This window comes from Lactuca serriola, chromosome 2 (genome assembly GCF_051521515.1).
Source record: "Lactuca serriola cultivar US96UC23 chromosome 2, Lser_US96UC23_V15, whole genome shotgun sequence".
NCBI classification, from domain to species: domain Eukaryota; kingdom Viridiplantae; phylum Streptophyta; class Magnoliopsida; order Asterales; family Asteraceae; genus Lactuca; species Lactuca serriola.
The window spans coordinates 96,210,745-96,222,899 of record NC_136409.1 but is presented as its reverse complement, the minus strand read 5'-3'; the positions used below and the strand labels follow the sequence as shown (position 1 = coordinate 96,222,899).

Genomic DNA, 12,155 nt, shown 5'->3' with positions numbered 1-12,155 from the left:
TTGTATAAAAGTGTAGTAAGGAAACGATTCCTATTCTAACGAAATCTTCTTTTGAAGTCCTTCGACCCGTATACACAATTATCCGCAAAGTAATCGAGATATAGATGTTCGTGTCCTTCCTCGCGATTTCTGTTTAACATCGTACGCCTTGTTCGTAGTGGAGCTGAGTCTGGTTGTAACAGCTCGTTAGTGTAATAATGATACATCATCCTGAATAATATATCGTCATCGGAATTATCGGACGAGTCAAAAGAATCCATAATTTTTTTGAAGATAACTGAAATTATATAGAGAGAAAGAAAGAAGTTATGTGTAAAAAATTATATAGATAATAAGTATTTATATAGAAAAAGAATAATTAATTTTAAAATTTATTTTTTATTAAATTGATCATTTGAGTTTAAAATTATAATTCCGGTTTCACCACGTGGTGACGAGCTCGATGTTTAATACAACGAGAAGCAATGAGCAGGGGCGGTGTTCCACAGTTACAACGGCGTGTCCACCTCAGTCCATAACGAACAAATACTCTCACATACCGCATCGTCTAACAAATTTTGATTTTCACAGATACACACTACACCATCAAAGATTTTCCACCTTTTCCTCATTTCCCATTTCCGTTTTCTGTCTCACTTGTTTCTTTCTTTTCTTTCTTACCATTCCTTCTATGCTAGTATCAAGCTTTCGTCGGTGTCGGTGACCATTAATGTGTTTGATCACTGCATCTTCGCGTTTGTGATTACTATTCGTTTGCATTCTTTTAGCAGCTGGAGTTGTTAATTCACCAAGCATTTCAGGTTTTTATTCGTGGGAAGTATTTCTTATAATTGATTTTATTGCATTAGGGTTTCAAATTTGAAGACGAAGCAGCAATTACCTGGTTCTTCTTTAGTGGTTTTCGAGGAAAATAAGTTGGTTTGATATCGCAATACTTTTGCTTTGGGGATTTCTGTAAATGGAGAACGACAAGTCTCTAAACCTTGGTGGGAATTTACTCCCTCCTTTTGGGAGTCAGTTGGTTTACTCTCCGCCATCCGGGAACAATTTTAGCATCAAATCGGAGCCATTGCCCCCAATTGGACCTAGTGGTCATACGACGAGTGGTGATTCTGGACGTTTCAGTCATGATGTTAACAGAATGCCTGATAACCCACCTAAGACTACAGGCCATCGACGCGCTCACTCAGAAATTCTCACTCTACCTGATGACATTAGCTTTGATAGTGATCTTGGCGTAGTGGGTGGCTTTGAAGGACCTTCTTTCTCCGATGAGACTGAAGAAGATTTGTTTTCTATGTTCCTTGACATGGATAAGTTCAATTCTTCATCTGCAACATCTACATTTCAAGCTTCAGAAGCTTTCACAGTCCCAAGCTCGAGTGAAAGGCCTAGAGTTAGACATCAGCATAGTCAGTCCATGGATGGGTCTTCTACAATGAAGACAGAAATGCTCACCTCAGGTCCGGAAGAAACATTGCCATCTGATGCTAAGAAAGCCATGTCTGCTGCCAAACTTTCTGAGCTTGCTCTTGTTGATCCAAAGAGGGCAAAAAGGTCATGATAACTCTAAAGTTGATGCCTTTTCTCCTTTTCAGTATTTAGCAAATAAGGAGACTGAATTTATATTTGCAAAATCTGCATAAATTCTTGAAGGTCTTGTTCTAAGATTGAAATTGAAATACTACTCTAAATTTGAACTTTTCAGATTTAGTTTTGCTGTGTTTGGTAGGAAAAACTTGGTCTTACTTTTTCCAGTTATAGATATCTATGAACATAAATCATCATATAACCATGAGCTCTTCAAATATCTATAAGAATACGATCATGCATGAAGTTTTTTTCTTTAATCTTTTTTAGTGCCTCCATCTCCAAGTTATGCATACATACCTTCCTTCCTTCTCTAACCTCAACATCCATGACTGGAATTCTTTAGTTTGTCTTTGATGAGTTTGATGATTCCTTTCACATACAACCGTTTTCGTCCATTATCTATTTTCAATTTAATGGATCCCATGTTTAGTTTTTTCTTCACATCAAAAAAGTGTAACGATAATCATAAATTTGTATATAATATATGTTTTAAATTTCCATTTGTGTTTTGTATTAGGATATTGGCCAATAGGCAGTCTGCTGCAAGGTCAAAGGAAAGAAAGATGAGATACATTGCAGAACTTGAAAGGAAAGTCCAGACACTGCAAACAGAAGCAACCTCTTTGTCTGCTCAGCTCACCCTTTTACAGGTTGTCCATCTCATTGGTTACATTGTATCCAAACAAAATGACTGGTTTCAAAATGATAAAAACTTTTTTTTTTGTTTTTTTAGAGAGATACTAGTTGCCTAACAGCTGAAAACAGTGAATTGAGGTTGCGTTTACAAACCATGGAGCAACAGGTTCATTTGCAAGATGGTAAGTAGAATGCATTCAACATGAATTAACTATTACCAAAATAATACGACTTTTTTAAACAATGTCATACTGCTACTTGTCTCTTTCATTTTTTTTTTGTAAATATATTTCGGTTTCTTATATCATTACTAATAAATGATATTACAAAGTCATATGAACACTTATAAGACATGGTATTGTCAATAAGGTTTTTCTTAAAAAAATTCTTTCATTGCTTGTGTTGTTGGTGCAATATATAGCTTTAAACGATGCACTGAAGGAGGAGATTCAGCATCTGAAATCCATTACAATGATGAACTTTGGATCAAACCAGCAGTTTCAGTTTCACCCCAACAACACAATGTTAACTGAACAACAGTTTCAGCAACTCCAGATACACTCTCAATCCCATAAGCATCAGCATCAGTTTCAGCACTATCAGCAGCAGCATGACACAGAGTGCTGACCTGAATACAAGAACCTCAATGTCATCATTGACCCTGAAAGAACATGCTTCAGAATAAGTTTGGTTTGTTAGTTGTTGTGCAATTGCAAAATCTATTGTCACTTGTTTATAGTTATATGCATCTGTTGTAGGTTGTTCAAAGTTAAATTAAGTTGCGGGTGGCTTCTTACATGAATATGCGTTTCTACTATTGTTGGGTTAGGTCTAACTTATTGTTTTCAGTTGCCTTGGTTGAAGTCTGATGTATTTTTAATGTTTGGGGGTGTGTGTCTGTGTGTGTTTTGAAGATTTATCTAAAAGTGGTACCTTACCTAGGATGACTAAAATTTTTTATTCACTCCCATGTTTCAAGAATCATTTTCGGAATTTTCACTATGTGACATCCATGCTCTCACATATGTTTGGTAGACTAGTCAAAGCAGGTGCATGTCACATGGTCTAACATTATGTTTGACAGACTAGTTGAAAGGATACCTGGTAGCTGAAAAACTAGCTGCTAGCTTATAAACTAGCTGATAAAAAATGATGTTTGGTAAAACTAACTGATAAGTTAGCTGAAAGATATATAAATTTACATAAAAAGACATTTAGAAGAATATGTTTTTATAATTAATTAATGGTTATTCTGGAAATTTTTAAAAAAAGCTCATGAAAAACTATTCAAAGTTGTGAAGTTGAGCGATTAGTTGATAAATCATGGTTAATGATAAGGTTCTTTGGGTATTAGTTGATTATGATGCTAAATATCAACTAAGATACAAGTAATCTAACACAAATATAACATAAATGCTATGAATTGGATTTTGGGTTAGGGATAGTAGTTTAAGAGATGATCAAATTAAAAAGATGGTAAACCATACCTTTTAAACGCCTCATTTCAATTTGTCTCAAAGCCTATGTGGAAGGTCAATCGCAGAAAACTAGTAATATTTTGAGCGTGACAGGGTTTTAATCCTAAATCTTCTATGTGGAATTTTCACTACTCAACCACCAGTGTAACCGTAACGTCTGTGTTTCTGGGCTAAGCACTAAAGATGATGTAATAGTCTAGGTAAACCTTTGTAACTCGTTTTAAAGTAATAAAGAGGAATTATGTGAATATTATGTGAATTTTGTGCTTATTTATTGAATTATTATAATTTAACGAATTAAGAATAAAAATAAACGTCAAAAATAAATATTAGATAATCTCGATATCTAAGTACGAAGTTGTAGTGGTCGAAACAAGGATTCTGGAGATATAAAGAATACCGAAATCTGAGTTATAACGAAGAAGTTATGACCTGTTGAAGTTTCGCGACAGAACCAGCACAACACTGTATGACGTAAAAAATGAATTTATGATAAAGTGTTTTTTAGCCTTAACGACCTAAATGAAAGCCGTACTATTCGTTAAACCGAGAGGGTGCATAAAAAGAATGTCCAAATCTGACTTCGTATGAGGAAGTTATAAATTTTCTAAGATTTGACATAGCAGTATGCAACCCGAAACTCGAATTTTAGATCAATTGATTTTTAGCCAAAAAAGACCTAAAGGAGAATTGAAGATCTTGTTGATAATAGCTCAACGGTAAAAAGACAGACGAAAACGGACGTCAGATGAAGAAGTTATGAAATTTTAACGGACTTTTCCTATCCCAGCCTGTTAAAAATATAAATTTAAAAATAAAGTCAAAATTAGCCCATGGAAACTAAACGAAAGTTGTAGAGCATAGTCTCGCCTATGCGTGGATATAAAGAACGTCAAAAACGGAGTTCGTATGTGAAAGTTACGAAATTTTGAAGTTTTGGGTACAAACTTTGAGGCTGGTCCGAGGGAGTACGCCCAGCGTACCGAAGGAGTACGCCCGTCGTACTCGTGTGAGTGTTCACGGTCCAAGATTGGCCACGTAGCCCTACTCTTTTGCATGATGGACACGTGTCATAGCCTTGACGCGTCTGACATGATCCTTCTGTACGCCCAGCGTACGCGATGTACGCCCAATGTACTAGCTGAAGAAGGAGTACGCCTAACGTACTCTAAAGTTACGTCCAACGTAACTCGAGTATTCAGCCCTTATAAGTAGTGAACGATGCCATCCAAATTTTGTTTACTATTTCCATCCTCTCTCCTCTATACTTTCTTCAATATTGCAAAAATTACCCCCAAGCCTATTTTATCATCTTAGCATCATAAACAAGCCTCGGAGAGCCCGAAGATCCCGAGAACAAAAGTTGTCAAGCCGAAACTCTGCCCACATGAAGCCTGATTTTTGAGAAAACACCCCGGTTTCATCTGAAAATATTATTTTAAGAGACGAGGTGCTGCCCAATTATCGTCTTAACATGTGAGTGTGTAGTCACTTTCACCTTACACATAGATATGAAATATTTTGTATAAAATACGTGGTATGTGTAATTATATTATATGTTTATTTGAGATGAGTGTTGAATGAATGTTTTATACAGGTTTTAAAATGATTTAAATTGTATATGCATTTTTATCTACAAAAATATTGCATATAACATGGGTAGATGAAATAGTTGGTGTGTGTTAAAATGATGAGAGACCTCGATATTGTTGTTGTTTCAGTCATCTGACGGAGTATAGATGACGACCATAGACTTTTCTAGACAGTCTAGTGGAACGCTGGTAGACTCGCAACCTGTAGGTGTTTGTGAACTTAGTGTTTAGTGGTATACTCCATCCCCCACATGGTTGCCATATTTGACATAAATTGTTGAGAATCTGTCACACCCACAAACCAAAGGATGGTGGAAACGTCCGGGGGTGGAGGACTTCATGTATAGTATCATGACAACAATTACAATAGTGATCAAAGTAAGCACAACCAACATAAATATAATTGAAAAAGTTACTCCATAGTATGAGTTTACATGTTTCCAAATCATTTACATTATGTTGACAAAAATGAAATGTTTGACGCCTTACGTCCCATCCTCAAAAGCACTTGGTTACCTGTTTATGGATTTCCTGAGAATACAAGTAGTTTTGAAAGAGTGTCAACAATTAAGTTGGTGAGTTCATAAGTTTTTGAAGGTGATGCTAAAATCCTTTTCTTGTAAAAATGATGTTTGCTCAAGAAAGATCCCATATCTTTTCTCTAGTTCACTTGTTCTTTGTGCTAATTGAATGTTGTGCTGCACTGTTGCTGCTGTTTGTGAGTTTCTCTAGTTCTCCTGACTCCTCTTTTCTCTCGGTCCTGTCCAAACTCCAAATTAGGGGTTAGAATTTCTCCTGTCAATTTGTGAATTTGGTTTATCACTTAACAGTATTCAATTATGATTTGTTTAGCATTCTAGTCTATTTATTGTAAGCTGTAGGAATAGAAAAAAAATTGATTTTGTTATGCTTCAAACAAAACTGAAAACAAAGATGAATGAAAACCTTAGACTATTTTATAAATTTGATTTGGTTGTCAATTTGTCAATTTGTCAATTTGATTTGGCTGTCAATTTGTCAATTTGATTTGGTTTTACTTTTTAGTTTTCACACACTACTAATTGTTAAATGAGCTATTGGTATTTATTTGTTGAAAACAATTTTTTTAGGAACGTTACTTTCAACTTATAATACTTTCGGCCCCCTAGTTAATTGTTCAAGCTTCGCCACTGCCCCACATGGTTGCCTTATTTGACATAAATTGATGAGGAATCCCCTAAAGCAGTGTTGTCACCCCGATGAAAATTTTTAGACAAGGTCCCTTATGAAAGGTGTTTAGGGACGTAAAGTGAGAATAACGGGAACGGATAATCAGGGTTATTGTTGTTTGATGAAATTAATAAATTTATTATTGGTTGATGAAATTAATAAATTTATTTCATTGTGGGTTGAAAACTCTATATGCTCACCAGACTCCCACGCCTGACCCACTCAACATTTTATATTACACGTAGTGGACCCAGAGCATAATTTGGAGGTTGAAGAGGGATTTTTGGATTATACGCCTGTAGTAGTTGTAAATAACTGTTGTAAGGCTTATAATTTACTATTTATGCTTTTGGTCTGTATTGGAACATGACATCCCGATGTTTTGTTATATAATGAAAATATATTTCTTTAAGAAATATTTGATAAATTTTTATTATATTTTGTTTTGAGAACAAATTCCGCAACATCTTTTGAAAAAAAATTACTCTGATTTTATTTTAAAAGCATAAACTAAATCGGTCTTTTCTGGCCGAGATATTTGGGGATGTCATAGTTGGTATCAGAGCATTAGTTTAAGTGAACTAGGAATTTGTAGGATTTCTAGACTTAAACTTAAAATGCTAAGTGATGATTGTGAGATGAGTGTCTACCATATTTTAGACACGAGCACTAGTATATTTTAGGAAAGTTGCCTAAAATGATTTTATGTGCTAAATGCTATATGTTTTCCATATATGCCATTATTTGTTCAGATCAATGGTCTGTTGCCGACTGGATCTAGAAACCTTATGTGTTCAGGATTCTAAGCGTACAAGTATGATATTAGAACTAGCATGTAAATGTTTCGGAGTGATAAGGAGAAATTAAATATCTATTGTGAATGAAGACCTAAATGCGCCTTATTTTGTGTATAGATCAAAATGGCAAGAACTTGAAGTGGAGTTGGAAATGCAAACATAAACAGGAATCAACAACCTCAACCCCCAAGTGCTTGAGCAAGTACCTGTTGTAGCAGCTACTCCTAAGCCAATGATAATGGCTGGGGTACAATCAATGATGCAGATGATGTTGGATCGCCAAATGGAGGAGACAAGGTGATTACTACAACATAATAGGGAAGAAACTACGATGCCCGTTGAACATCCCAAATTGAATGAAGGGCAGTCAAAGGAAGGGATCTACAGTGGGACTGTTGGTCAAGTCAACCCACCGATAGTTAAACAAAACAACCATGATGGAGGAAATGATAGACGTGGATGCAAGTACAAGGATTTCGTGGCATCCAAACCACTGTGTCTATCTAGAAGCCCGACACCGATGGAAGTCATGAATTGGATCTACGAAATGGAGATAATGTTTGAAAGTTGCGAGAGCAACAACAGACAGAAGACAACTCTCGTAATTTCTTTGTTAAAGTCTGGAGTACTAAGCTTGTGGAAGCTACTAGCCAATTCGATGCCCAAGGGAGAAGCTAGTAAGATGTCTTGGGAAGACTTCCTGGTGCAACTGAAAATGCAATACTGCTCTGAGCAGGATCTTCTGGAAATCAACAATGAGTTTTAGAATCTAAAGAAGGGAAGTTTGAGCATCATTGAGTATGCCACTAGTTTTACGGAAAAGATGAAGCTTGTTCCATATTTAGTTCCAACTGAACTCTCCAAGGTCAACAAGTTTGCCCACGGATTACCAGCGGAATTTGGTCCAATGGTCAAGCAAGCAACCACTCTGAAAGCCGCCATCTGGGCTGCTAAGAATGTTGAGAACTAGATCAGGGAGAAGGGTTTGGAGAGGGCAGAGGTTGGTGAGAAAAGAAAGTTTGATGGATCTTCGAGTTCCAACAAGAAAAGTAAATTCTCGAAGTATGGTTCGAGAGGAGGAGGAGGCGAAGCAAAGTGGTGTGAGAAGTGCAAGAAGAAGCACTTTGGGAAATGTGACGAGGAGGTCACTTGTTTTAAATGTGGAAAGCCAGGGCACTACGCCAGCAAGTGCACAACCAACAAAAGTGTGTGCTATGGATATCACGAAGAAGGGCACATTTTGAAGGATTGCCCGAAGAAGAAGGATGTAGCAAAGCCTAATCTCCCATCAAAGCCAAAAGCCAGAGCTTTCCAAATGACATTGGAAGCCACAAAGGATGTTGTGGATGTCGCTTCAGGTACCTTTCTTGTAAATGGATTGCATGCCAATTTATTGTTTGATTCCGAAGCGAATTACTCCTTTATATCACATAAATTTGGTGAAAGACTAGCATTTCCTATGGAAAAGTTAGATGATGCCTTAATTACAGAAGTTGCTAGTGGAAAATTCATACCTGTTAGCGATTGTATTAAGAACATTGTCATCGACTTAAACGGAAACTAATTCCAAGAGAAGCTGTTACCCATCGAGTTAAATGGTTTCAACATCATTTTGGAGATGGATTGGCTTAGTGCCAATGATGCCGAAATACTGTGCAAAAAAAAAAAAGATAGTGAGAGTAAACTCGCCTAGAAAAGAGACATTTATGGTGTATGGAGATAAGCATAGAGTGAATTCTGGAATCATTTCCATGATGAAGGCCATAAAATGTTTGTCTAAAGGATGCACATCATACTTGGCATTTGTAGTCGATGCCAAGAAGGAAAAGAAGGAAATGCAAAGCATACCAGTGGTGTGTGACTATCCGGAAGTTTTTCCCGAAAATCTTCTTGATTTGCCTCCTGATAGACAAGTGGAGTTTAGAATAGACTTATTACCAAGAACAACACCGATAGCAAAAGCCCCATATCGATTAGCACCGATAGAGATGAAAGAACTTATGACACAACGTCAAGAGTTGTTGGAAAACGGTTTCATTAGACCTAGTTCATCACCCTGGGGAGCTCCGGTGTTATTCGTAAAGAAGAAAGATGGGAGCATGAGAATGTGCATAGATTACAGGGAGCTGAATAAGGCAACAATAAAGAACAAGTACCCGTTGCCAAGGATTGATGACCTTTTTTTTATCAGTTGCAAGGTTCGAGAAGCTAAAGAAGAAATTATGTGAAGCACCGATTCTTTCTCTACCCGATGTAGTTGAAGACTTCGCAGTGTATAGTGATGCATTGGGAGTCGGTTTGGGATGTGTTCTAACTCAAAGAGAAAAGGTGATAGCATATGCATCTCGACAATTGAAAGAACATGAAAAGAACTACCCCACTCATGATCTGGAGTTGGCAGCGGTAGTATTTGCCTTAAAGATATGGAGGCATTATCTTTATGGCACAAAGTGAAAACTTTTCACTGATCATAAGAGTCTTCAGTATCTCTTTAATCAGAAGGAATTGAATATGAGGCAACGACACTGGCTGGAGTTGCTTAAGGATTACGACTGTGAGATACCTTACCACCCTGGTAAAGCAAATGTTGTCACTGATGCTCTCAGTCGGAAGGTAAATATTGAAAAGAAAAGGCCAAGAGCGTTGAGAATTGAAGTTTTCTCGAAAATTATGGAAAGCATAAAGAAAGCTCAGGAGGAAGCTTTAAAGAAGAATGACTGAAAAGAATAACGTTTGGGCAAAACGTTAGTGTTTGATATAAACGGTCAAGGACTAAAGGTATTCCAAGATAGCATTTGGGTACCTAAGATGGGAGGAATAAGAGATCTTCTAATGGAAGAAGCTCACAAAACCATGTACTCAATTCATCCCGGCAGCACAAAAATGTATAGGGATCTGAAACCCTATTACTGGTGGCCGACGATAAAGCTCGATGTTGCAATGTATGTGGCCGAATGTATGACTTGTGCGAGGGTTAAGGCACAAAATCAGAAACCATATAGGAGTTTAGAACCTTTACATGTACCCATGGATAAATGGGAAGACATCACCATGGATTTTGTGACTAAACTACCCAAAACAAAAAGCAGTCACGACATCTTTGGGTGGTCGTTGATCGGTTTAGTAAAAGTGCACATTTCATAGTAGCCAATGAGAAGTGGTCTATGGATAAACTTGCAAATGCTTATGTGAAGGAGATAGTGAGACTTCACGGTGTTCCTTTAACGATTGTATCAAATCGTGATAGTCGTTTACGTCAAGGTTTTGGAGAAGTCTACAAGAGGAATTGGGTACAAAATTGTGTTTAAGTACAACTTACCATCCGCAAACTGATGGTCAGATCGAATGAACGACTTAAACATTGGAGGATATGCTGAGAGCATGTACCCTGGAATTCCAAGGTAATTGGGATGAACATTTACCTCTGGTAGAATTTTCTTCTAATAATAGTTTCCACTTGAGCATTAAGATGGCACCTTATCAATCTTTGTATGGACAAATGTCACACCCCAAAACCAGAATGACGGAAATGTTCTGGGGTGGAGGACATCATGTACAATATCATGACAATGCACAATAGTAAATCAAGCAACAAAATCCATTGCATTAATAGTAATAGTTAATACATGTGTTCTCGTAAAGTCTAAATGACACCAAAAATGAATGTATAACAAAAATAATAGGACGGGTCTTGAATGAGCTCCGTTTTCGCAAAACCTGGCCATCTGTACCTGTCTACTAGTGACCTGAGGATACAAGTTATTTTGAAAGAGTTGATCAGCATATAAGCTGGTGAGTTCATAAGTGTTTTAGTGTCAAATGTTTGTATTAGCTTGATGAAAATGTTTGTAAGTGTTTGATGAAAACTGTTTGTATAATTCCAAGAAAATCCTATATTTTCTACTAAAATGGAAAGTAGTCTTCTACCAAGACCCGATTGTTTTGTGTGTGTTTGTTCATTTGTAGAAATGTATGTTTTCCCCAGTTTATAACTATCTTTAACTTGAAAATAGTTCCCATTACCTTTTATATGAGAAAATCACTATATGAATGTAATGAGAAAATGCAAGTGTGCAGTAATATTGTATAAAATAACTACTGGCGCACTTATTACCTTAAAACCAATTAGTTAAATTAAGGTAAAATGTGATATGGTTGCAACCATACTGATTGACTGATGTAATACACGACGACCTTCTTGTGTCAAAACTAAATATGTGACATTTTTCACTCGTAGACCGATAGGTCCCACTGTAGTTTGCAGCAATGTGTGGGATTGTCAGTCCCATATAGATCTATATACACAATGCCCGCTCTCCCTCTAGGAGACTCTGGTTACAAAACGTGACACAACAAGTGTATTGATGTGTCGTGGACTAGTATCTCACCTTATCGTTATCTTGTTCTAGTAATGGCGTATACATTCCTTTTGTAAATGTATAAGTTCCTTTTGTAGATGAATATGTTCCTTCTGTAAATGTATATGTTCCTTTTGTAAATGTACATGTTCCTTTTGTAAATGTATATGTATATGTTTATGTTCCTTCCCGTTCTTGTAATTGTATAAGTTCTTCTTGTACTTGTATATGTATAGTATTCTTCTTGTACTTGTATATGTATATGTTCCTCTAAACTATACCTATTATAGTTTACTAGTATGGTTGTTTTGTAACTGACTTGTAGAAAAGACTCAATTACTCAGCTTGTATAATTGAGTTGTATAATGTTAAAGGCAAGATTTAATATTCCTATAGGTATTTAGTATGTATAATTATGAGTTAATCGACAGTTGGACTAGTGTATCCTACCCTAAGCCCACAACTAAACAAGGAACAGGAGTCAAGGTTATT

At 36.5% G+C, this 12,155-nt stretch overlaps 1 protein-coding gene across 1 annotated transcript; it reads left to right on the top strand.

The window, feature by feature from the left end:
* Positions 1 to 444: 444 nt before the first annotated feature.
* On the top strand, positions 445 to 3,113 carry LOC145086521 (putative transcription factor PosF21). The gene is made up of 4 exons (XM_079024304.1): positions 445 to 1,557; positions 2,111 to 2,243; positions 2,327 to 2,411; positions 2,651 to 3,113. The coding sequence occupies exons 1-4, from the start codon at positions 959 to 961 to the stop codon at positions 2,854 to 2,856; spliced, it is 1,023 nt and encodes a 340-aa protein (XP_078880430.1). The 5' UTR covers positions 445 to 958; the 3' UTR covers positions 2,857 to 3,113.
* Positions 3,114 to 12,155: the final 9,042 nt, after the last annotated feature.

Bases quoted from the DNA above. Each gene is read 5' to 3' on its own strand.
- LOC145086521 (XM_079024304.1), top strand. From the start codon at position 959: ATGGAGAACGACAAGTCTCTAAACCTTGGTGGGAATTTACTCCCTCCT. The intron at 1,558-2,110 runs GTCATGATAACT...GTTTTGTATTAG, and splicing joins GATCCAAAGAGGGCAAAAAG to GATATTGGCCAATAGGCAGT. The intron at 2,244-2,326 runs GTTGTCCATCTC...TTGTTTTTTTAG, and splicing joins CTCAGCTCACCCTTTTACAG to AGAGATACTAGTTGCCTAAC.